We start from the raw sequence: 27,085 nt of genomic DNA on the forward strand, positions 1-27,085 counted from the left end.
TTCTCTTTATCTACACAAATATTTATTCATCCACACATGAAAAATGATTCCTCTCTTTTTTTCATTTGACTTTGTCTTCAAAAGAATAAGAAAAACCCTGTTTGACACATGTAAAAAAAAAAAAAAGCATAACTGCAACCATCAAACATCAATTTCCAAAGTGGACACTATAGTTTAAAAAAGTCCTTCAAACCAAAGCGGGCTCCAGTCTGTGAAGGTACGTGTCATCAGAAAAGGTGTCGATGGTCCTTGAGTCACACAGACGGCAGCAGCTCCGTCCGAGGCGGTTTTATTTCCGTGGTTTTGTTGAACACGATAGCGATGATTCTTGGGGGTTTACCCCCGAGTCTAAAAGAGCGGGAAAGGGAACTATTGATGACGCCGGTGTGGAAAAACAAGACGCAACAAGACGGCGTTTTAAACAGCTGTAAACAAACCCCAGTTCCACCAATCTTATGGGAGGATGTGACACATAATCCAACCACGATCCGCGTCCTGGAAACGTCCGTTACGATTAGAGCCTCTAGTGCAGTACAGAACTTATTCAGACCCCAGTGAAGAATCTTTTTGTGTTTCTATGTTAATGCAGGTTCACACTCAGCCGGTAAAAATGCATCACTGCTAAACGCTCCGTCACCGCTAAAAAGCAGCCACCTGCCGCGATAATGTTTCTGCGCCTTCATCACTGTTATTAATGAGCAGCCTCAATGCGCTACTTCACCTGCTGCTGTAAATAACATCTGTGGAAACGATTAATAACTTCTTTTGGCTCCGTTTCTTGCTCACACAACTTATAGTAAATATCCTCTTTGTATCTCTTGATAAACCCTGAGCCGCCTGACCGCATCTGAAGAGCGTTACCCCACAATTAAATACTTCGATCACCAATCACATGATTTGTCTCAAAAAAGTAGTACTAGTGGAATCATCAATCCTGCGTGTAGTGGGATATTCACCATTTGGGAAGTGGACTCCTCATCATTTCCCACAAACAGGAAACATCAGAGACACAAACACATTGAGTTCATTTTGGTGATCACATATTTTCACATTCCACTGTTATATTCCACATTGATGTCCACCACTTCCCCCGAGTCTTGCCTTTACTGCGGTCGTCACCGTTTGATCCGTGGATGCGTCAACGGAGAAATGACATCCGCAGCTTACTGCAACAGAAACAAACCCTTGAGCCTAAAAGCGCTTTTCTCTGGATACTGCGTTCATGAAAAGCCGTCCCACTGAAAGACGTCCTGGCTTTTGGTCTCAGATTTTGTGCCGTGCCTTGTTGTGAAAAGAAAGAAGGAGTTCATGGTGGTTTTGACGACAGGCGAAAGAGATGAAAACAAACAGAGGACCTTCGATCGGGAGGCGTCGGTCTGTTGTTTTGAGATCATATCGTTGTGATCCAGCGTTACACCTTCAAAGAGGCGACACGTGTGTAACTCTTATCTCACCAAATCAAACCCAATGGCATCAATTCAAACGTGAACTCAAACAAAACAATCGTGGGTCCAACAAAAAAAATGACGCCCGACAAACTCCTCCTCCTTTATTCTATTTTTTGTGAATTTCTGTCGCATCGACTCGTGTTTTTTTTCTTAGACGAGAGTCCACGGATGTGAGCGCACCTTGTTAATGCGTCCATGGTTCAGGACGACCTCCGTGCATCAGTCTGGTTTCCGTCCTGTCTGCACACCATCAAAACAATATTTATTCACCTGGCAACCAACAACCCTTTTGTTCCGGGTAAAAGCCGGAAGCAGTGACCTTGATGCCCCGGTAGTCTGAGGAGAACACGCTGCTTTTAAAGTGGAAATATTTGCACTTAAATCGCAATTTTCTGCCAAAGTCTCTCATTTTACAATATCACCTCTGTGGAAAAAAAAAATCCCATTAACAAAGAACACAAGTTTTTGACCGCGACAATCATTTACACTTCTTCACATAACAGAATACGAATATAGATTTACACACGTCGTCTCTGTGTAACATCATTCTACTGAGTTTTTCCAGATGTAATATGCATTTTCAGCCGCAGCTTTTCCTTCCCCCATCTGGCAGCTCTATCAGACCTCTGGGAGAGTCTGCAGCCCCGGAGCTCAGTGCTCATCCTGGATATCTGTAACGTCCAGTCCAACCCGCGCAGTCGTTTTATTATTTTTTTCATCTTTTTGTCCAAAGAGATTGGGTCACGAGTTACGACACATTTTGTACCCTTTTACTTTTACGTGCTCCGTTCTCAGTCTGGAGGATATTGATTGATTCAATATCTTTGGGAAAGATTAAGTGAAAAACAAACAAAATATGTTTTCGAGATTGATTTCACGTGCAGGCGGGTTGTTGGAGGCTCTGAAACGTCAATATATTGTATCTAATAATATCAAAAAGAGTTCCGTTGCTATAAAGAACTGAACCAACGATCCCGGTCATGAAGTGTGTATCTGGACATTTTTAAACCTAAAAGTTGAGCCTGATCGTTTTGTGACGCGATGGGAAACTCAAGACCTCAGTTTCTAAAAATCCTGACCGGGAGGCACTTTGTCTTTGGCACTTTAACCCTCGAACCCCTCGCTTTATTTTTAACGGCCTGAAGCAGACGTTCACTCAAACGCAGCTCTCCCGCTTGTCCGCGTGACTTCTGTCCGGCGCCAACTTCTCCGCGTCCTGTCGGGTCGAAGAGGAATCCTTCGCCTCGCCGCCGGGGACGTCCGCTCCGTTTCGTAACCTCTGGACGTCTCCCGCCGCGGGCAGCTGGGCGGAGCTGTAGGCCATCGGCGGGATGGTGTTCACCAGTATGAGCTGCAGGCGCTTCTTCTCCGGCCGGTACCGGCAGCGGACGTAGCGCAGGAACGCCGCCCGGTACGTCTTGTTGAACAGCGTGTACACCAGCGGATTGACCGCCGAGGACAGGTACCCGACCCACACGAAGATGTTCAGCAGGCCGCCCATGAGCCCCGCGTCGCACGCCGCCGCGTCGCACACCACCACCAGCACGTTGGTGACGAAAAACGGACACCACATGACCACGAAGAGGAAAAACACCACCCCGAGGACCTTGGAGGCCTTCTGCTCGTTGCCGATGGACTGCATCGTACGGCGGCCGAAGAGCGAGCCGGAGAGGCTGCCGCGGGCGCCTCCCAGGCCGCCGCCGCCGCCGCCGCTCCCCCGGCCGCCGGCCTCGCGGCTTATCGAGCGCCTGAAGAGTTTCTCGGAGGACAGAGAGGTTTGCGGCAAGAAGCTCAAGGTGAACGTCGTGCTCCATTTGGGCCGCGGGACCAGCTGGTCCAGGCAGAGGGTGGCTTCGTTCTGCAGCGCGCTGATGGTCAGGAAGTAGGTGACCACCATGATGGTGAGGGGCACGAAGAAGGCCACGAAGGAGCCGACCAGCACGAAGTTGTTGTCCGTCAGCATGCAGCTGCCGTCTTTGAAGACCTTGGAGTGGTCTCTGAGTCCCAGGACAGGAATGGGCATGGAGATCCCTGCAGAGGGGAAGGAAGCGGCGCAGTGATGAGAAGAAAAGTACAAAGCCGGGACGATCATTGTGATTCAGAGGAAAGCGTCGTTTTTTTTTTGCAGTGGTGGAGGGATTAGGGTTAAAAACACGCCTACGCTGCTACATCGGAAGCTTTTTATTTTTAGGATTTGCAAAAAGTTACCGCAGTTGGAAGTTTTGAAGTATTTTTAGCATTTGAAGGACATGATATGGAAGTGGTGAGAATCTAAAGGACGGATTCTGGTTTCAGCTGGTGAAGGATGAAAGATGGAGGTTAAAACCTGTACAAACAGACTAACTCAAGGAAGAGCGTTTTTACGGATAACACAGGGTTTGGTAAACAGAAATAAGCAGCAGAGAAGCACTGCTATTTTCGGTCCGGCCCTAAAGCTTTTTCTCCCCATGTTCGCTGTGTGTCACAATTTGAGAGGAAAGTGGAGCTCGGCCTCCACCTTTCCCCGTCAGCCGCCTCTCCTCTGTGGGTCTGAGGTCCGACCTCCACCGATACGGCAGCTCGACTCGCATCGTTATCTAACTTACATTTGTAAACCTTTCTCTCAGCGGCGAAGCGCACGTTTCAGTCTCGATTTGCCTGGTGAAACTTGCTTTTCACCTACTTTCCTCAATCTGAATTCAGGTAGTTTTTATCCCGCGCTGTTATTAAACTGAAGGAATTTAAAATAAGCCAAGAAAAGTTTTAGCGGAGGCCGCGCCAGCTGTGAACAGTCCACATCCACAGGAGCTGAAGAGAACGCGAAGGTTGGAGACACAGCGACGGCAGCGGCTGCTGCTGCATGTTGGGAGCAGGAGGGTCACAGAAGGATAATTCTCGTTAAGTCCGGATGGTTTGAGCAGAAAGCAGCTGGAGGGGTTCAGTCGTGAGGTTTGCACGAGGACATAATGAGCGTCGACGTGCTGGTGAGTCAAATCAAATGTCAAACAGTCTTTCGTTGCAGCTTCTGTTGACGTAATGTTACGACAAAGCCACGCTAGCCGTTCCCACCTGTTTCTTGTCTTTATGCTAAGCTAAGCTAACGTGTCTCTGGCTTTAGACCTGCTCATCAACCAAACAGTTTAAATATTCTTTTTTCACCCAGCATACCGTCCTGCAGAAAGTTAAACTGCAGCGTGCAACCATTTTTTGATTGACAGGTGAAGCACCACATTGACCCACCAGACCCCGGCGCTCAGGGACGCACTTCTCTCTGGCGTTTGCCGTTATTAAAAGTGCACGGTGATGATATTCAGGCGGCGCGGTGGAGCCGCCGCGGGCTCCTCATCACAGAAGCAGATTCGGAGGGTGAATACAGGCCGTCTGCTGTGAATTTTTGAAGGTTCGTGAGTGTCTAAAAAGGCGGGAGATTGGTTTTCTGACTAATCACGGCCGTGCTCCTCAACATCAGAGGCTTTAAATGTTCCGTGTGGCGGACTGAAGTTGAAAGAGAGGTGGAGGCCGACTTCTCATTAGCGTTATACACAGAGTAAGAACTATCATCACTGTCGGCTCCATATCCAGAAGATGAAGTGGGATTTGTCGAGGTGACATCATTGATGTGAGCGCCTGCGAACACCGCGTTGCCCTTGAGCATCCGCCCCCCCCCCCCCCCCCCACACACGTCTACAGAATCCACCAGTAAAAAGCAGTTTCTCCCTGATGGCAATTCTCTATGCTCAATGCTCTAAATACATGAATGCAGGGCGGTGGTGGAGAAAGGAAAAAGGAGAGAAGATGAAAGGGCGGCGGAAAACAGGGAGGAGGGGGGACATTTTAGACACAAAAGGAGCTGATTTTCAAAGTTTCAGTTCATAATGCAACAATGGAACTTGAGAGAAAAATCAAAACGTGGTTTACTTCTATATGAATTCTAATTTATATCCTATTCAAGACTGCTCTTCAGAAGCATTTTATTACACTGTAATGATGTTGAAAAAGCGGTGAATTACTTCAGCTTTCTGTACCTGCTGTCACTGTGAGTTGGTACTGCGATCTTACATTTGGATTCAGAATCACTAATTCTAAGGGTGTCGTTACTGCATTACTGATTATTGCTGTAAAATGCTTTTATCACATGCGGCAGACGAAGAGTTTGTTGAGGCAAACGTGTGATCCAACATCTCCACGGAGAGCTTTGGGACATTCACCTGTTTGTCGTGTCTGTCTGCTGATGCCTGAAAGGAACTCCAGGCTTCAGCCAGGATTACAGTGAATATGGATGAGATGAGGAATGGTGAAAAGCAGTGATTCACTTGAAAGATTCAGCCCTGAGGTGAAAAACAACTGTTCATTCCAGTGTTTGTGTGACTGTGAGGATCTACTACCTTACACTCGATGCACGTTGTGTACTCGTACACACTGAGAGATCGGCCTCTGGCTCATGAGGAGGAAGCAAAGAAAAACAGCATTTACACCCCACATAGGAAACTCTAGTGTTTATTTATAAATCCACCCGAGACTCGGATTGTTTACTGGGTTAATAAATACACTCGACTGTAAATACACCCGAGAATACGGTTTTTGTTCATGTTAAATAAACTACGTCGCTACGTTTTCCTGGCTGACTTTCACGTCAGCTTTGAATTAATCCTTTGTGTCAAACCAAAGACTTCCTTCTAGTTGGGGCCAGCCTCATTTATTTTTTAAAGCAAACTTGAGGGGGGAAGTTAACTCGGGTTTAATTGAATAAATAAAAAAAGCGATACTTAATCGTGGAGAAGACGCAGACGTCTTCCTCTCACACTTCACCAAGTGCAGGATGTTCAGTACAGAGAAAAGCGTTTGTGAAGAAAGGCATGAACGTGTCAGTGTGGATTAAATAAAAACACCCACAGCCCCGAACGTCTGTCTTTGTGGGACATTCCGTCTGCCTTCTCTAGTCCCTCATCGCAGCTAAACGCCTGATCCCACCAACTGGAACCGTATCTTCAGAGTGAGGAGCATCACTCTGAAGATCAAAAAACCCAAATGAATCGATCCTCTCAAAAGATCCTCAAGAGCCACAAAGGCACACGTTTTCCAGCTTGCATTCGTGCGTGTGCACCCCCCCTCTCAGATGTCCAATCAGATCCTCCTCCTGACAGACCTGCGGAGGAGAGCGAGGCTGTGCGTGCGAACGGCGCAACGCGGCGTGAAGGCCGTCTGTGACGTCGCCCGAGGCCTCAGAGCGCCGCCCCGCCGAGCCCACGCAGGCGCCATTAGGCTCTTTCTCCCGTCGACCGCGTGCAGCTCCGGCAGAAAGGCTTCTTTTTTCTTTTGCCTCCAGGTATTTACAGATAAATGTTAAAAAAGAAAAACGCAGACGCCGGACGAAACGCTCACAGCCAGATTTAAATCACAGCTCAAGAGGGAAAGAACGTGTAAAGGAAAGTGTCTGAGCAGAGTTGTTCAGATAAATGCTAAAATTACATGGAACAAACTGAGGGTGTGTGAGGAACACACTGTTGTTTCTGCCCAATTATGTACAAACTGTCCTCTTCACTGCCGGCAGACGAAGCCTTTCCGTTGGCCTGACGAAAGTCTCATTATTATTTTAAGACTAGCTGCTTCCTGCAGTTTCTCCCTGTGTCTTTCTCATGAGTTTATTCAAACTCAGCCTGACAGCTGGTTCTCGAGGGCTGTGGTGTCCAAGGGCGGCCGCACGGCGTCCCTGTAGGGACGAGTCACGGGAAGACCAAACTTCGGGAAAGACGCGATTGTTCCCGCCAATGTTTTTTCAATTTGAATTTCCTGTTAGAAAACTAAATGCGCACAATATATTTGCAAACTCCTTGGTATTATTACGAGGGGGTGTGTTGCGGGAGACCAAACCTACGCCCTTGGTGGTGTCCATCGTAACTTTGATCAAATACTGAATGTTGACGGTTTCTGCTCGTACACTTGCACCAGATAATCGCCACACGGGTGAATTAGTGATGCGTTCTCAGCTGGAGGACAAACAGGCCGTCGTTGCATCACTTAAAACCTTTGCGGAGTCATTTCTTCTCCAAAGGGCAAAAACAACACAGATTTGTGTTGTTTATATATCTAAGATGAAAGAGAATTTTATTTGTGGCACAGGGAAATTTGAAACAGTTTCCTTATTGTTAGGGATTTAAGCCAGAAGTGCACCCCTAGTCAGGAAATTATAGTATGTGTAATAATGTTTAGTGTTAGAATTATAGTTTGTGTGTTATTAGATATTAGTGTGGTGGAGGGGCGTGGTTAGCTCAGCTGCAGGGGGGAGAGCGGGGGAGTGGTTCAGGGGACGGTGCTGGTAGGTGAAGAGTAAGCAGGTGTGTGGAATCTGCACTAATTGCCTTCTTCAAAAGCAGTGAGCAGGATCCAGGTCGGGGGAAGGAACATGAGCCGAGCAGAGCTGAGCGGAGCACGGGAGCAGCACGCGAGGGCTGAGCGAAGCTGGACAGAACGGGCTTATTCCTGCTCACTGCCATTCCCCCTTTTTGGACAATAAAAACTGGTTACTCCCATCCGTGTGTCCGTGCGTCTGTACAGAACCCGTCGGTGGTAGCGCTAGCCCGGCTACAGTGGCGCCTGGCCAGGGATGGACGCAAACGACCACGGAGAGGGCCTGATGGAGCCGGCGGTCGCGCTCGGACGGATGCTGGGGGAGATCGCCGCGATGCAGCGCGAGCAGGCCGAGGCCAACCGGCACGTCCTGGGGGCGCTGCAGGCTGCTGCAGACCGGCAGACCCAGGTACTGGAACAATTAGCAGCCCGACCAGTCGCTTCCCCGACGGTGCCGGGTCCCTCGGCGTATGCGGGCGTGGTGGTGCACAAAATGACCCCGGAGGACGACGTGCAGTCATATCTGGAGATGTTCGAGGCGATGGCGGGGGCGTGTGGCTGGCCGGCGGACGAGTGGGCGATCCGCCTCCTGCCGCTCCTAACCGGGGAGGCGCAGACAGCGGCCCTGGGCCTGCCTCCCGGTCCCAGGCACATCTACGCCAGCGTGAGGAAGGCCATCATGGACCGACTGGGGCTCTCCCCCGAGGACCATAGGAGGCGGTTCCGAGAGGCGAGGCTGGGGCCGGGGGACCGCCCGTTTGCGTTTGCCCAGCGACTCGCAGACGCGGCCAACAGGTGGCTGCAGCCGGAGGGCGCGGGAGGGGCGCCGGCGGTGGTGGAGAAGGTGGTGACAGAACAGTTCCTGGAGGGTCTTCCGCCGCGGACGGCTGCCTGGGTCCGCTACCACCGGCCGGCGACGCTGGAAGCCGCCGTGACCCTCGCCGAGGACCACCTGGCGGTGCACCCCGGGGGCCGTGGGGAGGGCGGTCGGCCGACCGCATCGACGCAGCCCGTTCCCGCGCCACGACGGAGTTCCCCGCTTCCTGTTGCGGCTCGGCCCCCTCCGTCCCAGCGCGCCCTAGCCCCTCAACGGGGTACTGATCCACCCGGCCTGGCCGGCACCCTCCCTGACCTACAGAGGGCTCCTCAACCGCCAGGGCAGGAGTGTTGGAGGTGCGGGCAGCCCGGACACTACCGGCGGGAGTGCCCGCTAATGGAGGTGGGCCAAACGGTACGGGTTGCCGGGCCTCCAGCACCCTCCCCCGGTCTGGGAGCGACGTACAGCGTTCCGGTAAGGATCCAGGGGGGTATACATCAGGCGATGGTGGACTCTGGCTGCACGCAGTCCATGATCCACCAGAGACTGGTTCGACCCGGGGCATTGGTGGAGGCATCCCGGGTGAGTATTAAGTGTGTGCATGGGGATATTCACGACTACCCAGTGGTGCCGATAGAGATTAGGTTTGGGGGTAAAAAGCATAGAGTAAGGGTCGCGGTTAGCTCCCGCCTGACGCACCCCCTGATTTTGGGGACAGACTGGTCGGGGTTTCATAGGTTAGCGGGGCAGTGCGCGGGGGTGCGTTCGCGACCAGTAGGGACATGCGGGGTGTGTGCGGCGCTCGGCGGTGACGCGAGGTTGTCCGACGCTGCAGACGGGGAGGGGGAATCGGCGGGGCCTCCTATGGGGACGCCGCCGATGCCAGAGCTACGCTCCATGGAAGATTTTCCACTGGAGCAGTCTCGTGATGATACTCTACGCTTTGCCTTCGACCAAGTGATGCAAATTGATGGTCAAGTGGTGCGCCCCGACGCCGTATTATCATACCCGCACTTTTCACTGATTAGGGACAGGCTATACAGAGTGAGTCGCGACACTCAGACAGGGCAGGAAATTACGCAGTTGTTGGTACCGAAAAGCCGCCGGGAAACGGTTTTCCAGGCGGCTCACTATAACCCGATGGCGGGCCACCTGGGTAGCGACAAAACTCTGGACCGGATAGTAGCCCGATTTTACTGGCCAGGCATCTGGGCGGATGTGCGCCGCTGGTGTGCATCCTGCCCGCAGTGCCAGCTGGTGAACCAGCCGGGCCATCCCGAAAGCGCCGTTGCGTCCGCTGCCGTTAATGGAGCTGCCGTTCGAACGCTTAGGTATGGACCTCATCGGGCCATTTCACCGGAGTGCACGGGGGTATCGCTTTGTGTTGGTTCTGGTGGATTACGCAACCCGATATCCCGAGGCAGTGCCGTTGCGCAGCATCTCCGCCAAGAATGTTGCGCAGGCGCTGTTTCAGGTCATCTCCCGAGTCGGAATCCCGAAAGAGATTCTGACGGACCAGGGCACCTCGTTCATGTCACGCACACTACGAGAACTGTACGAATTGTTGGGGGTTAAGTCCGTTCGGACCAGTGTGTACCATCCCCAGACTGACGGCCTGGTGGAGCGGCTGAACAAGACACTGAAATCCATGATTCGTAAGTTTATTCACGACGATGAACGTAATTGGGATAAATGGCTTGACCCTCTGTTGTTTGCAGTACGGGAGGTCCCCCAGGCCTCCACGGGATTTTCTCCCTTCGAGCTGCTGTTCGGCAGGAGACCACGGGGGGTGCTCGACCTGCTTAAGGAACACTGGGAGGAGGGTCCGAGCCCCGGTAAGAACGAGATTCAGTACGTCCTGGACCTGCGAGCCAAACTCCACACACTGGGTGAGTTGTCACGTGAGAATTTGCTCCAGGCCCAGGAACGGCAACAGCGGCTGTACAACAGAGGGGCCAAGCTGAGACAATTCACACCGGGAGAGAAAGTGCTTGTATTACTTCCTTCTTCCAGCTCAAAACTACTCGCCAAGTGGCAAGGGCCCTTTGTGGTCACACGGCGGGTAGGGGACGTCGACTACGAGGTGGTGCGATCTGACAGGGGGGGAGCCACGCAGATCTACCACCTCAACCTCCTTAAAGCATGGAGAGAGACTGAGTCCGTGTCCCTGGTGTCTGCAGTAGCGGAGAGCGAGGAGCTGGGGCCAGAGGTCCCAAAGTCCACCGATCCCACCCGGCTCCCGTCCGACGCCCGTCTCTCTGCAGCCCAGCAAGCGGACATAGCCCGGTTGCAAGATCAATTTAATGATGTGTTCTCCTCCCGGCCAGGTCGCACGGACCTCATAGTGCATCACATTGAGACGTCCCCGGGCGTGACGGTGCGGACGCGGCCCTACAGGTTACCTGAACACAAGAAGAAAATGGTTCAGCGAGAATTGGCCGCTATGCTGGAGATGGGGGTAATAGAAGAGTCCAACAGCGCCTGGTGCAGCCCCATTGTTCTTGTCACCAAGAAGGATGGCTCAATAAGGTTCTGTGTGGATTATCGCAAGGTGAATGCGGTCTCACGGTTTGACGCTTACCCGATGCCCCGGGTCGACGAACTCCTGGACCGATTGGGCACCGCGCAGTTTTTTACGACACTGGATTTGACCAAGGGCTACTGGCAGATTCCCTTGTCACCAGAGTCCAGGCAAAAGTCGGCGTTCTCCACTCCGTTTGGATTGTACCAATTCACCACGCTTCCCTTCGGGCTGTTCGGCGCCCCGGCCACCTTCCAGCGCCTCATGGACCGAGTGCTGCGTCCGCACGCTGCGTATGCTGCCGCCTACCTGGATGACGTCATCATCCACAGCACCAAGTGGGCGGAGCATGTGCGGCGGGTGGGCGCGGTGCTGGAGTCCCTGAGGCAGGCTGGGCTCACCGCCAACCCGGGGAAGTGTGCAGTTGGACGGAGGGAGGTACGGTATCTGGGGTACCACTTGGGCGGCGGGCGGGTGCGCCCGCAGGTGGACAAGACCGCAGCCATTGCAGCCTGCCCACGGCCCAAGACGAAAAAAGAGGTGAGGCGGTTTTTGGGGCTGGCAGGCTACTACAGGAGGTTCATCCCGGGCTTTGCGGAGCTGACCAGCCCCTTAACTGACCTGACCCGGAAAGGTGCCTCAGATCCGGTCCAGTGGACGGAGCGGTGCCAGTGGGCGGTTGAGGGGGTGAAACGAGCCCTCTGTGGGGAACCATTGCTCCATACACCTGACTTCTCTCTCCCTTTTGTCTTGCAGACTGATGCGTCGAACAGAGGGCTGGGGGCCGTTTTGTCCCAGCAGGTGCAGGGGGTGGACCGCCCGGTCCTCTACATCAGCCGGAAGCTGTCGGAAAGAGAGGCCAGGTACAGTACGGTCGAAAAAGAGTGCCTGGCCATCCGGTGGGCGGTCGACTCCCTGCGGTATTACCTCCTGGGACGCCAGTTCACTCTCTGTTCGGACCACGCCCCGCTGCAGTGGCTCCACCGCATGAAGGATGCCAACGCCCGGATCACTCGGTGGTATCTGGCTCTACAGCCTTTTAACTTCAAGGTGATCCATAGGCCGGGGGCGCAGATGGTCGTGGCGGACTTCCTTTCCCGCCCTCAGGAGGGAGGGGGGGGGGAGTCGGTTCGGCCGGATGGCTCCCCGGCCTAAGTCGGGCGGTGGGGGTATGTGGTGGAGGGGCGTGGTTAGCTCAGCTGCAGGGGGGAGAGCGGGGGAGTGGTTCAGGGGACGGTGCTGGTAGGTGAAGAGTAAGCAGGTGTGTGGAATCTGCACTAATTGCCTTCTTCAAAAGCAGTGAGCAGGATCCAGGTCGGGGGAAGGAACATGAGCCGAGCAGAGCTGAGCGGAGCACGGGAGCAGCACGCGAGGGCTGAGCGAAGCTGGACAGAACGGGCTTATTCCTGCTCACTGCCATTCCCCCTTTTTGGACAATAAAAACTGGTTACTCCCATCCGTGTGTCCGTGCGTCTGTACAGAACCCGTCGGTGGTAGCGCTAGCCCGGCTACAATTAGTTATTACATTAACATGTTAGATGAAGTGAATACAATTTCAATCAAACACAATTCATAGTTATTTAAATCATGTAAACACTGTACACATTAACATTTTGTCACAATGTGATGTTAAAACCTGGGGACGGATGCTAATTGCCGTCCTTTATGGATTTCTCCCAATTTTAGCCCCCAAAAGGGTTTTTTTGGGAGTTTTTTCTCCTGTCAGCTAATAAATGAACAACTTAATGCGAGGCAGCCGACTGGGGCAAATGTCTTGAGTGTTGGACAACATGAACTGTTTCAGATCTTATGATGAAGTGTGATGGACGGTGATCATTTATGATGTGTTGGAATGAAGGTGTACTAGTTAACAGATGAAGACAAACTATGCATGCTTTGTTAAATTCACTCATTGAGGCATAAAGCCAACTGAATCTACATTGAGTGCATTGAAATGTGAGGGACAGGTAGTAAAGGGAGGTTTCAGGTTACAGCTGCAGCTTCACACCTCGATGTGAAGGGGACAATGCAGGAGGGGACACTGAAGAAGAAGCCAATGACATTCAAATGCACCCAAGAAGACACACCTCAAGAGTTTTCAAAGGACCAAAGTGGGGAAAGGACTGTCGCTTTGATAAGTCGCTTTAGACTTGCTCAGAGGATTCTCTATTTCGCAAAATATTTTACCGTTCGCTTTGTATTTCATTTTGTAATTGTGTTCCTTATAACGTTGTTTAGTTATTAAATACCTATTGATTTTTGAATTTAAGCAAGCTGACTCTTTTGATTCTTCGTTTCCGGCCGGGACGAGAACAAAGGAGTGAGGCCTCCCTCGAGAGCTTTCCGAAACCCTAAACATTATGCATAGAAAAAAAACTGCAAATAAAATATACGTTTTAAATAAGAATTCAATATTAAAACTGAAAACACAAACATTTGAAGTCTGGACCTGAAAATCCCCTTTTGGCTTAAAAGGTTATTTATCTTTCAACCAGTTCATCCTTGTGTCTCGTTTTTGTGCAATTCATCGCTTTGTGTGCAACGCAACACGCGTTCGGGGTGCGGATCTGCTCGAGGGAGGAAGGCGGGATGAACGCTCTGCAGCTCCGGCGTGACTCGGCCATTAGCGCGCCGGAGCAGAACGCCGGCGCGCTAATGAAGTGGAGGCAACAGGAAGCAGACGCAGGCCTGAAGGCTGACGACTCACTCGTGCCTCAGCTTTCACTCGATAACGTTTGGAGGAAACACAATGTGCCCGCGGAGGTTTGTTTAGTCCAATGAAATAAAGAGGTGGAGGGTATTTATTTATTTAGTTTTCCCCAGTTTGATTGGGCAAATTCTCCCTTCCCACACCTCACTGACCTCATCCCCCACCCGTTTGCTCCACCCGCCCCTCCTGGGAACAATGTGGGCAACTGCTATTGAACTCATTCACACCATTTTGTCTTTGAAGATGGATTCATTGTAGCAGCCAATCAATAGACTTCAGTGGATTCATTATAATATTATTCATCTCCAATCTCCGTTTGTTGCACTCAGCAGGGATGTTTTACTCTTTAAACTGTCCCTGCAGACCATTTTGTTGGCGAAATAACCAAATAACGGTAATAACTAGTTTCCTAATACTATGTATTGTCCTTTAAATCGGGTTAAAGCCGAATGAAAACTTGCAAACAAACCTCTCGACTCACGCTTGAATTGTATTTTTGCTAAATGTATTTTCAAAAAGTGTTCAGGAGCTTTCTTAATTCAATGACACTGACTTTCACATGACATTTACTATTATTACTTTAAAACAAAATCCCATTCGATGCTAAATCTCCTGCATAGACTTGAAGTAAAAGCAAGGCAATAAATCTCACCCAGTGTTCGGGACAATATGAAGCAGCAGAACAGGATGTCAGATCAAGGAGAAACATGAATATAAAACATCGTAAAGACACGATGAGTGTCAGTGTTTATGAAGATGAGGCCACCGCGAGCATCTCAACGGCAGATATTTATAAAGATGCAGCAGTTTTTCTTGAAAGTAGAGGGAAAAATGATGGAAACAATGTGAAGTAGCAGGAAGGCGTTTCTCTGTTGTGCTTCACCATGAGGACTATTCAGCAGGAATGTGTCTTTTGTGCTACCAGGTGATTTCTGGTTTGCCCCAAAAATGACACTTTAGTCCCTGACAGCTGGATCTCAACAGCTCATCAATAACACACTTATGTTGTCACGTTTGCTTTTGTATTTCCAACCGCCGGAAGGAATATTGTGAAATATTCACATAAGCGGCAGATGAATAAAACTAAAACGACTTGCGTGCATTTCCTGAAGCTGACAGTTACTTCCGCTTATGATGAAGTAGTGATCAGGTAGATGATCACAGCGAACACTCTCTGGAGTCCTGCGGGACTTTGTATAATTCTTTGGACTGAGGATTCAGGATTTAGGATTTAGGACCTAGTGACGTTGGATTGGAAAGGCGCCCTTTCAGCGATCCAAACAGTCGCCGCACTCCATCCGTCTGATATGATCTAAAGCCTTGGCTCACTGCCACCGGGATGAAAAGGAAATATTCCAACATGGCTCATTTTAATTAGCTTAGTGTGAGAGCATGTTGACTAACAAACATATCCAATAGGACAGAGACGAGGCGACGCTTTTTGATATTTCCACTTCCAGTCGAACGGAAACTGAGGGTTTATTTTTGCTTGCTAGCTTGCTACCTGAAATGCTATCAGCTGAAATGCACATTTTCCTACTCTTCTTCCCCTTTTTTCTCTTTCTTTGTATTCCCAGTGGCGGTGCAGAGCTAAAGAGCACTCAGCTTCTCTTCTCCTCCCACGACCTCCGCCGTCTGCAGCCCCGTCATTATGTTTCTCGCTAATCTACGGCGCCATTGACCGGGCAGCACTTCCACCCACAAGAGTGTAAAAATCACCTTCGATGCGACTGCCCTCCTGCTCTCAATGACGGCGCCTCTGCCCCTTCCTCCGCACTCGGCCTTCCAGCGAAAAAAACAAAACAAGACTTTCTCTTTCAACAAGCGAGTGTGCGCTCACCAACTGAAATGGTCCAAACTGCCATGATCTTGATGCGGGCCTTGGTGTGGGAGTTGAAGCGGCTGTGGTGGATCGGGTTGCGTATCCCGATGTATCGGTCCAGGGAGATGGCGCACAGGTGCATGATGGACGCGGTGGAGAACAGGACGTCCAGGTAAATCCAGATGGGACAAAGGTCGGAGGGCAGCGGCCACCCGTAATCTGCGCGGGAAAAGGTGGAGAGAGGAAGACGAGACATTTATTTGTTATTTCAGAGTCGTGCTAAAAAAAGCGCCAACCGTGACAGCGTATCAACACATTCAAATTTTGACAATTATCAGTCAGTCGACTAATGAATTGACTGAATGTGCCTAGCAGAGAAGCAGCCGTCTCCTCTGACTGTATTTGTTTCAGCATAACTGGACTCATCGGCGGTTCCATGGACACGCTGCCTATCTGTAGCCTTCACATTCCAATGACACGGTGACCGCGCGGTGATGCACGGGTGAGTCATGCGGACGGAACCTGAGCACACGCTGCAGACAGTCTGAGGCCGGAAGCGCGCGCGATACCTCCACGCATCGCAGACGCAGACACGCGGCGCCCACGGCAGCCTTCTCCGAATTGAATCATCGGCATGAACTGAAGCGGATTCAACACATCAATACGAGGAGAGTCTGTTTCTAGAGGCAGATTCACGCCAAATTATTAATGAATGAACAAGCAGCATCCATCTAATCCATAAATACTTACTAGAAAAATACAGATATGGATTGATGCCTACATTAAACATCGCAAAGGCGTGTTTTTCTCTAAAGTGGTCATCTTATCAACACGACAGTGTTCATATTGCTTGTCGGACGCTGGAGCAAATAGGTACCAAGATCATGTTGTCATGTGAACTGAGGGCGCCACCACGCACGTGTTTGCCTCCTGCACTGCTGTCCCTCTTTCTCACCTTTAAATCCTAAAAAATGAGGAAAACCATCACAAAAAGAAGGCGTATCCTGATCAGACCTCTGGCTCCTCTGGACGGTCGGGAGCATTGGCTTCACTTCATGTCTTCACGTCGGATGAATCATCCCCGGGAGACTGATCTGAGCCGCCCCGCAGAGAAAACTCATTTCTGCCTCTCGTATCTACCAGCTCATTCCTTAGACTACCCAGAGCTCAAGGGCTTCGGTAAAGAGAACATATTTATTTTTCTTTATAAATAGAAGACATGGCGGCTACGTGGTCGGCATGAAGCGCTCGCTCTTCATGCAGGTGTTCGGATCCTGCGGTGTCTGATGTAACGAAGGTCTCGGGTAGACGACAAGCAAAGACAAGCAAGTTCAACATTTTCACATCAGGGATTGTTGGTGGGACAAAAGAGTACACGGTGATGTTTGAATGTTCTGAAGGAGAAAGTCATTCATTCTTTAATCAAGAATAAAGACGGAGGAGATTCCTAAATTCCAGAATGCGAAGCAAAAACGTGATGTATTACAGTTCATGTAACTTAAAGGATGGAACACAGACACCTGCTGACTTTTTGTGAAGAACCTTCCGCTTTGTTCTTAAAAAGTCTTGTGTCGCACTCTCGTAGGCTCTAGTTATTTAGATCGTTGACGTGTCAAAGCGTTTAGCGTGCAAAGGGTCTTTTACTGCGTCTAGTTCATCATAAATCAAGCAGGTGATGCACAACGGCTGCATCAATAATGCAAAGCAGCAAACACGTGTTCTAAATAGCTTCAGCGTTGGTTGAGTGTGTTCATCACAACATCTCCAGCACCTGCGCAGCGGGATTTAATCAACCAGGAGGCTGCACACACACACACACACACACCTGTCTGAAACACACACTGAGTATCTTCAGAAAAGAAAACGATCTCCGTCAAAATGTACGAAAAATAATGTTTGCTTTACCAGAGCGCTCACTGACCGAAGGCGTCTGCAGAGCCAACGGGAGAAACTGACGCACTGCGGCTTTCAAATGCAACTTTAAAAACAAAAGTCAGACAAGTGGACTCAAAAAAACAAAAACAAAAAAAGAGAAAAGGTTCCCGGAAACAGATTTCTGTAATTAAGTGAAGTTGTGTTAAGATACTTTTGGAGGCAGGAGGTCATTAGTTTGGAGGATGGGGAAGACAGAACGCTGTTTCAGAGGCACTTTAATTAGGAAACATATTGTGAGGGTTCGGAGACGACCTCGTTCAGGCCAAGAAATGTGAGGAGGAGCGACGATGAAGACACACTGTCTCTCTCACACACTCAGCATGTGGTCTGCATAATAAACAGTGACGTGTCAACACACATACATGCACGCGCACACACATAACCTAGATCACAACGCGCCAAACAGTAAGGAAAATGAAAATAAAGTTATTTTTGTCAGATCACAACAAAGATTGTAGTCAATTATTTATCTTTATAAAATCGGTTGTTTGCACATTTCTGGGCTTTAAAACCGCATTGGATCAGGCAACAAAACACTGTGGGTCACGCTGAGCAACACACAAGATCCGTGTGTGTCGGACCAACAACCCCCAGGAGGTGCAGTTTGACCTTTTGACCCTGAGACCACCTTTAATTCAGGCGCCCCCCACAAATCCTAATTGACTTTCCACTGTTTTTCATCCTGAGCGACAACAATTCGACTAAGCCAGCCAACAACTACGGACCCTGCACGGGCCAAACGCCGCTTGTTTTCATTGACTTGAGGAGGTCGCACAACAGGAAGTGACATCACCGGGCTCGCCAGCTGTGTGAAGGCAGCAGGTCAGAGAGAGTCACCAAATCTTAAAAGAGGCACAACTCCTGAACACTAACTGATGCCCTCAGAGTCTTCATCGGCGACGTGGACGTCTGTGTGACGCCTTTGAGTGTAATGAGTTACACCAACACGTTCAGTAAAAAAGTCATTAAAGGTGCGATTTGTGCAGGTTCAGCGTGCAACCACATTGAACCTAAAGTGGTTGCATGGTTAAAGTTCACAGCCCACTCAGTGTTAGTGTAATTGCTCAAACAACAGCCCTGATGGTTCTCATTACGTCGTCAGCTGTGGCAGCAGCCACAACAAAACAACAAGAACACGGTAAGAGCAGTGATGAATGTTTCCACCCACACTGACCACATAATGAACACAGCAGGAGGACAAAAACCCTGCAGCTTTCTCCTCGGGCGCCAGAGGTTTTCTTTTCATTCGTTTATTAACAACAAGCACTTCATCTGTTCCCGGGAAATGTTCTGCAAATCGAGTTTGATCTGAAACCTTCTGGTTGATGTACAAATGTGATGTACTCTCTTTAGGGTAACGGTGGCAGAATATCAAAAAATGCCTGGGGGCAAAAACCGACTCACACTCCGCAACACGACACTAAGATCCACAAAGACGAGACGGCCGGGAGACGAGGGACACACGTGGTTTGAACACGCTGGGGAGGTGCAGGGGATCGGACACAGCAGGAAACAATCAGGGACAGACAATCACACTCACACACGAGGGAAATACACGCCAGGGCAGGAAGGGAAGTAAACCCAGGGACACTACACAATAAAACAGGCACTGGACCCACAACGTGCCAGTTTTCTCTCAATATGGTGCTTCAATAACAATGATGTAATACATTGTACCTGTGGTATTTGTATGCTGATACTTTTGCACTGGCATCACCATTGCATTTGGTTTGAAGGTGAATGATCCCCTTTAATAATTACATTTGCTTTCATGTGTTTGCTTGCTCCGTCTGAGCTCCCGCTGTGTTGATTGCCAAACCTTTTCATCTGTGAAACAGATTCTCTGCCGACTAATTAAACATCTGTTTCACTCTTTTTTTTTGTTTAGCTCTCAACCGCAAAGACAATTTAAGACACGACATCACATTTCAAGACATGTTTCAAAGTGATTATGCGCCATTTAAATGAAACTGAACTAAAGATAGAAGAGAAAACTACTACTTGAACACACGTAAGTCTGAATATAGAACTTTAAAAAAGTCAGATACTGTGGGCTAAAACACTGTTTATTAAAGAGGTAAAAACAGTGAGAACAATAAACATGAAGGTACTAAAATAGGAGGTTTTTGGAGATTGACTAGTACATCATCTCGTACAAAGCCCACGTTCACCTTCCCATCCTTTGACTTTAACCTTGAGCTCGTTGGAATCACAACTCTATATTTCATCAATACATTTTAACGATATTACGATAAAAACAATTGTGATGATCATTACTTCACACAATCATATCTTTTTTGTTTGATTTGGGGAATTTATTTGCAATGAGGCAAATGCAATTCCCCTCAGAAACAGAGACATGGACACTGTGGTGCCATTAAAATAAAATGTTTGCGCTGTTTACGGAATATTAATGAGTGGACGGCTATACACAAATAGTTCCATTCACACGAGTGCATTTTATCGCTGTGACCGTGCAGAGTTTAAACACATCGCATGTGAGGAAGAGGCTCACGTGGGTCTTCGGTGTATTGAAAAGTGAGAGCCGCCCCCCCTCGCAGAACCAAATGTGCTCGATCCAAATTACAACGTGCCAAAGCAGTGTGTCATCATAAGACCTAATTATTCAACATTAATTACATGCTGCTCTCAGGAGTAAGAAGCAAAGTTTCTGTGAGTGAAAACCAATTGACAGTCAGGATTGAGAAAGTCTGTCGTTCATAAAAGCAAACTTTAATGCTTTTGCAATGGTAATATTCACTGAACCTTTACCTCATTTCATTTTTGGAGAATTAACTCTTCTAAAATCTAATTTTTTACTGTAAATTGTCATATACTTGGTTTTTAATTGTCACTATTGCATATAAAATAATATATGAAAGGTTTTTGAATGCAAAGATGCAGGATGGGTTAATTGGTGAGTGGGAGACTGAATGGTTGTATGTCGGCCTTGTGATTGACGGTCCAGGGGGGAACCCTGGATAAGCGCTATAGAAGACGGGGTTTTTGAATGCTGATTCAAATTTTCTTCATTCCAGTTTTGTTTTTTTTACAGCAGAAATGGGATCAAATGGTTTGAAAACAGCATTTGCTTGAATTTTTAGAATTTATGATTTACTGAAAACTCATAGATAAAAAGCGAATATGCATATGTTGTTTGTCATCCAAAAAGAATCATAACAATAATATTATTCGTGCATTTACGCACGAATAATATTAATTTAATCAAATTATATTTGCGCACAAAATTTTTAATGTTGCAAAATTCACATTCACAGGTTTAATTTTGCATCTCCATTAACTCACAACCTTTCTTCTGGATTACACTCAGTTAAAATGTAAAAAGAAAACTGCAGGACTTCTTCTATCACTTAAACGGCACAAAAATCTGCTTTCCTTTTTTCAAACCATTTACATACAGTGTATTATATAAGATATCAGCTATGAATCGCCTCTGGTGTTTGTCTGCTAACCTGCGTGTCCCCCCATCCACACATTCATTGTTACAGCTTCCTTCCACATCTTGACCTTCTCGCCCGGCTGTCTCACATCTGCCCAGCAGAGCCTAATAACGTTTGTGCCCTTTTGTTTGCATCCGTTTCGTTTTGTTCCGTCTGGTCATGCGAGCGGGAGGAGAAGGCTGATGATTTGAATGCCAGCTGCAGCTCTCTGTTATTTTGTCGAGGCCGCTTTGTGCTTCGCTCTGCAGCTCAGGGACACACAAAAACGACCAAATCCCCTCTATCTCATGCAGTCGCGCCCAATTGGATGTGCACAACACGGGCTGCTTTCCACTCGGGATGCTCCGTCTCCCTCTCTGTCCCTGTTCCTCATCCTTTCTCCCACCGAGGCGACGAATTAGAGGTTATTTTCGCTCGGGGCGACTGCCTCGTCGATGCAGCCTTCCACACCAGCGTCTGAGGACTCCCCCCCCCCCCCCCCCTGTTATGTAAGACTTACACCCGCCCTACTTCTCGGGAGTAAAAAAGTGAGCTCGCGTTATTAAAGCCTGAACTGTGTCCAGAGCCTTTCAGGGGACTTCATCTCTTATGGAAACGGCCGACATAAAATATGGCTGAGGAGATTCTGCTTTATCTATTTAACCTTTAATATCGCTGTTGTTTTTTTTGTTGGCATTCGGTCACTAATGGTGATTCATCGTCACGTAATCACTTTATCTATAATTGCCCTTCTGCCGGCAGGTCTACTGAGGGCGATGCTAACGGCGAGAGCGCACAGCTCATTCCACTCGAGGTCAGCAGGAGTAAGAGGATTAGAGTTGCTCTTCAAAAGGTGTTGGATTCAGAACATTAATAGAGGCAGAAAACAATGATTTGCCTCGTCAATACGCGGCTGGGTAATGTGTTGCAGGAGCAGCAGATGAAGGCGCTCTGCCTTTGTGTGCTCTTTAATCCGGGTTTCAGGATTACAGATAGCGCTGCGGGCGTAGCGCTCGCTGTGGACGCGCCGGCCTACGAAGCTCAGCATGACTAGTCAAATAAATACTACAGGACGTTCATTTGTGTGACGTGTTTTGCAGGATACAGTTTGTGGTGTTGTTAAATGATATGGTTCGTAAGTTAACAATTTCCATACATCAAGTTCCGCTTTCACGGGAGAACACGGCGCAACAGATGTGCTGTATTTGGCTTCTTATCTTTCACACGCGTGTCATTCTAATTTTCAGGTGCATGAAGGGAACATAACCCTTCGTTAGGGTGTTCAAAATACTCTCTTACTGTGCGCCTGAATACACTTGAATTCACCCTCCATTTCGGTGTGTTTTTAATGGAGTTCAGTTACTAAGCAACAACTCTGGCCCATGATTACTTCCTGTCAGCTGTCATGCGCATTGTACTGCAACAAAGAACATTCTATACATTTCTTTCACTGCAAGGTGACATAAAATGGTACAAATTCATAATATATACACGTTCCAGTCTGTGAAATGGTGACTTCATTGTTCAAAAACCAGCAAAAAACAAAGCAGGTCAATTTACAATGTGTATGTATATCTACCCGCCCCCCAAAGAAGCCACATTGACACCTGAGAGCTTTGAGACGCGAGTGTCTGTCCTCTGTCTGTCATGCTGAAGGCCCTCTGAGAGGAACGCCAATCCCACGCTGGTGAGAAGTGAGAACACAGCGATGCGGTTTCACCGGTGGACAAGCGTCCACTGAGCTCGGAGCGGAATACGCTGTTCCCGAAGGCCCTCCGGGTCTCACCGTTGCCCATAGTGACCAAAGGACCAAAGGCCCGAGGCATTGATTACCGAGCAACTGAATTACAAAAGCCCCCCCGTCCTCGGTGGAAAGAGTGGAGGTTATTTAATGCTAAAAGCAGACTATTTGCGTGCGTGACGGGGTTTGCAAGTGGACATCAAACAGAGACACTTAAGTCCGGCCCTCTTAGAACCGCTGGAGGTGTTTGTACAACACGCCGATCAATCCCGGCTTTCTGCTGTGATCCAAAGTGACGACGGGCTGAATGTGGCAAGAACAAAAGGAGACGCATTCCCGGAGCAAAGCGGCGGCTTCGGCTGAACGAGCCGAGGAGGCGAGACGTCTCTGGACTCGGCAACACGTACGCACATAACGCGACATGTACTCCTTTAGAATGCTGCATAGAAACAAAAAACAAAAAGGTCCGGCTTGTTGGGCTCGATTTTCTGAAATGTTGACATTTGCTCGTAACGGATGTGAACTGCAACAATCCGCTTAGTGCTTGAACGATCGGCAAACTGTGGAGTGCCGCCACCTTAAAGTGAGAAACTTTGAAACTCTCGTTCTCTTCGGGGGAAAATGAAACGTGCCTCTTTAATACAGCATCTCCCCCGGAATGCGCACCAGCCATCTGTTAAAGAGAAGCCGATCGCAATGTTTATTCCTGCTTTAGTCGGGAGATAATTCAAATAGACTCTCTCAACTGTACATCTTCAGCCATCGCGGGAGCAGACGCCAGCGAAGTGAAACGTCTCAAATTACTCGGGCTCTTCAAAACCAGGGAGACGAGTGCCAGGAGGATTGCGTGAGGTGAGAAAGCTCATCAGTCTGACGAGTTTTTTTGTGACAGCTCGTCTCCGGAGAACGCAACTAAAAAACACACAGGGGCGAGTACAGGAGGAAGCGAACCCCAACCACGTAGCAGGATATTGTGTTTGCATTCTACACTGTGACGTGTTATGTGGGAATAGCTCGTGTGCGGGTGCTCTCGGTGGTGAGGCTAATCCCACATTTCCCAAGACACACTCGAGCTTGATCTGTTAAATCCTCACGACTTTCACCTGACATGACAAACACGTCAGACAGGACAGCATCACTGGGTGAAATAACAGTCAGATTCTCAGAAGAGAATAATCCCAAATGTCATTGAGAGAGAGAGATGACCCGAGATGTCGGGACAGCCGGTTCTGGGTTTGTTGTTTGACAGGAGAAATCTTTTTAGGTACCGTCTTTGCTGCAATAGCACCAGCTGTTTCTACTTGAAAAAAGATCAAACAAAGACTCACATGTTGGATGTGTGGTTCATCCATCCGTGTCCTGTTAGAGGGGACTAGTTCTTTAGTGCCACATTGACGTCACTTGCAGTTACCTGTTTATTTGTACTCATGCTAGATTGCCCCGTGTTGCTTGTCCACTAGGCTCATATATGACGGCAATTCTGAAAGGACCACCTGTTGTTTCACGCGCGAGTGCCCTTAACCTCATTGGTGACCCCCGTTAGCGATCTAATCTGCAGAGCCACGACTGAACCAATCTATGCGCTCATTAATAACCGTCCTCATCCTCACCTCTGGGTCCCCCCCCCCCCCGGTTATCCGCGAGATGACATAAATCTCAACCTACCCCACGATCAGCCACTCGCTCCGTGAGATTATCGCCCTCACACCCGGAAACAAGGCTCCCGGTCAGTAAATGAAATCAGAAAACTCACGCAGCCCGTTTGTGTTTAGCGCCGTGCGGCCAAACCACTTCTTTTCTCTCCTCGTCGCAGAGCGGGGAAGTCGGAGTACTACGCACTGGGGGGGGGGGGGGGGGGGGGTCGTTCCTTTCTGGATGCGCTCCTCCTTTCGACTCGTGCAGATGAATTTGCTACTCGGGGGCCTAAAGCCTCTCGTGGGAGCAGCGGCTCGTGACATTGCCGTGACAGCGGCGAAGGTGTGTGGATGTGTTTGCGGCGCGGAGATTAACAGAGGAAATGAGGGCGAGCGGAGAGGAAACGTTCAGCTTGACAAGGGGAAGCATCAGGAACCACCAGCACAGCGATTGCAGTGCAGAGCTGCAGGTTCTCGCGTTATTGTGATGGTGTGATGGTTTTAGGGATGGCAATGGGAGTCGATGGGAAACCCATGCTCAGGACGTCATACCTGCATTACCTGAGATCAGCTGTACTTTTACATCACATTCACTACATGGAATGTGATGTAAAAGTATTACCCTGCTATCTGCTCAAGCTCCCGGGCTCCAATGTACATAAGTATCATTTTGAGAGGTAACGGTCTTGCAAAAGTTGCCCATAATGAACCCGGTGTCCATTAAGGGCACGACAGCCTCTGCTAACTCTGACGTCAATTGCAGATGTTGTTGTTATTTTGCACACCACTCTGGCCCCTTTCATTCATTCCCGTAAGTTCACTGCTTCTGCAGCTCTCTGTGTGCACCGAAGCGACACCACCATGCACACCATCATCACCGCCGTTCTCCACCTGTGACAAGAGTCACAAGGAGAGAAACAAAAAGCCTCGAAAGGAAAAGGACATTTTGTCAAAGAAAACAATCACACACTTTGGGGGGAAATGTATGTTTGCCCCGTTGGACTGGAGACAGCCACACACCAAATGTCAGAGCTTACCATAGAGAATGGTCACCATGGAGACCGGCATGACCAGGATGCCCAACAGCATGTCAGCGACTGCCAGAGACATCAAGAAATAGTTGGTGGCGTTCTGCAGCTTCTTCTCCAGGGACACGGCCAGGATCACCAGGATGTTGCCCATGACAGTGACGGCGATGACGACCAAAATCAAAAGCGCCGCCCAGTTCTTCTCCGTCGCCATCCCTTGCTGAGGACAATGAGACCCGTAAATCCTGCCGCCGTCCTCGCCGTGGACTCCTCCAACGTCGGGGTAGGACGAGTCCCCTGACTGAATGTCAACGCCATTTCTGTGCGCGCCGTTCCCTTGACACCCCGAGGCCGTCACGTTATTGATCCGCAGGGTGCTGTCCTCAAACCCACGCGGAGACCAGGTATTGGACTCCAGAGCCGTTACGGCTCTGACAGTGTTGGAGATCAACTCTGACACGTTGCCGGCACGCAGGTTCATGGTGCCGGCGTCACAAACCAGAGACGGAAACGCCTCAGGACTGCTGCCGGGAAAATCGGGTCAGTGTGGAGAAAGAAAGAGGAAAGACTCGTCATCATTTACCCACTGTCCAAAATCCTTCGCCCCCCACCCCAGGCGAACGCCATGAGCACGACACCTTGAGGAACGGGCGGTGTTTTGGATACGTGCTGTCACGTGTTTAGTCCATCATCTCAGAGGACACTCTGAAGCCCGAGGTCGCCTGTCGGAGGAGCTTCTCTGCCACGGTGACAACAAATAGCCGCACAACAAAAAGCGCAGCTGTTCGGGTTCAAAGGACAATGTTGAATGGATAGAAATGAACTTGTTTGATTTGTACAGCCACTGTGTGCAGTACTGGAAAGAAAAAACAGTTCCAGAGTGATTTTACCTCACATGTTTTTAATCATTTAAAAAAAGAAAACTCCTCTCATCTTCCCATTGCAGAGTCCATTTGAAGCTGGAGCGACGGGGGACACAGTTTCAGGTTTCTTGAAGTCTGCGCTTGTCAAAACCCCACTCATGATGAAAACATTGGGCCTATTGGAAGCCCCTGATCTCCAAAAAAATCTGAATTTCATCTCTTCCGAGTCGCTTTTCAAACGGATGAAGCCTTACCGGTAGTCTTCCGTTTTCCCGCGGACTAAGCATCCAAGGATGAAAGGAAAGGAAAGCATCCTTGGAAGAGCGAACTAACACAAAACTTTCGAAGCCGATCTTGAGAGGAAGCCTTTGTCAAGGTGAGTCGATCCTCGACTACATAGCTGCACGGAGGCAATTACAGCGCGTGTGCGCGCTCACGGATGTGTGTGGGAATCCTCGAGTGTCCTTGTCGTCTTGTTTCAACTCATAGCTGCACCTGTGAGAGTGCGTCCGCGGGCGGCCGAGATTGATGATGAACATGATGGTATTTGACACGTGTGTTACCCGGAGACACTTGGCTAACTTTCACCTCTCGCTAGTCTCTCCTCAGACGCTCAGTTCGCTGATAAAAAAAAAAGTCCCAACAGGAAAGATATCACTCCCCGAGAGCAGAGCTCTGAAGTATGTTCATTTTTTACTCTGCTTTGCTTTCTTCAGCCCCTCGGTTGGGAATCTCTTCATATCCCCCTCGGACCTGCTTCAGTATTCCTTTCAGCTGCAAAAAAAAAAAAAAATCCACC

At 49.2% G+C, this 27,085-nt stretch overlaps 1 protein-coding gene across 1 annotated transcript; it reads right to left on the bottom strand.

The window, feature by feature from the left end:
- Positions 1-27,085, bottom strand: htr2aa (5-hydroxytryptamine (serotonin) receptor 2A, genome duplicate a). Its single transcript, XM_040202034.2, has 3 exons — positions 25,433-27,085; positions 15,664-15,864; positions 1-3,479 (listed from the first exon to the last, which is right to left on the bottom strand). Exons 1-3 carry the CDS (start codon positions 25,902-25,904, stop codon positions 2,605-2,607), a joined length of 1,548 nt encoding a protein of 515 aa, XP_040057968.2. The 5' UTR covers positions 25,905-27,085; the 3' UTR covers positions 1-2,604.

The sequence above is a fragment of the Gasterosteus aculeatus genome, chromosome 16, assembly GCF_964276395.1.
Source record: "Gasterosteus aculeatus chromosome 16, fGasAcu3.hap1.1, whole genome shotgun sequence".
Classification (NCBI taxonomy): Eukaryota; Metazoa; Chordata; class Actinopteri; order Perciformes; family Gasterosteidae; genus Gasterosteus; species Gasterosteus aculeatus.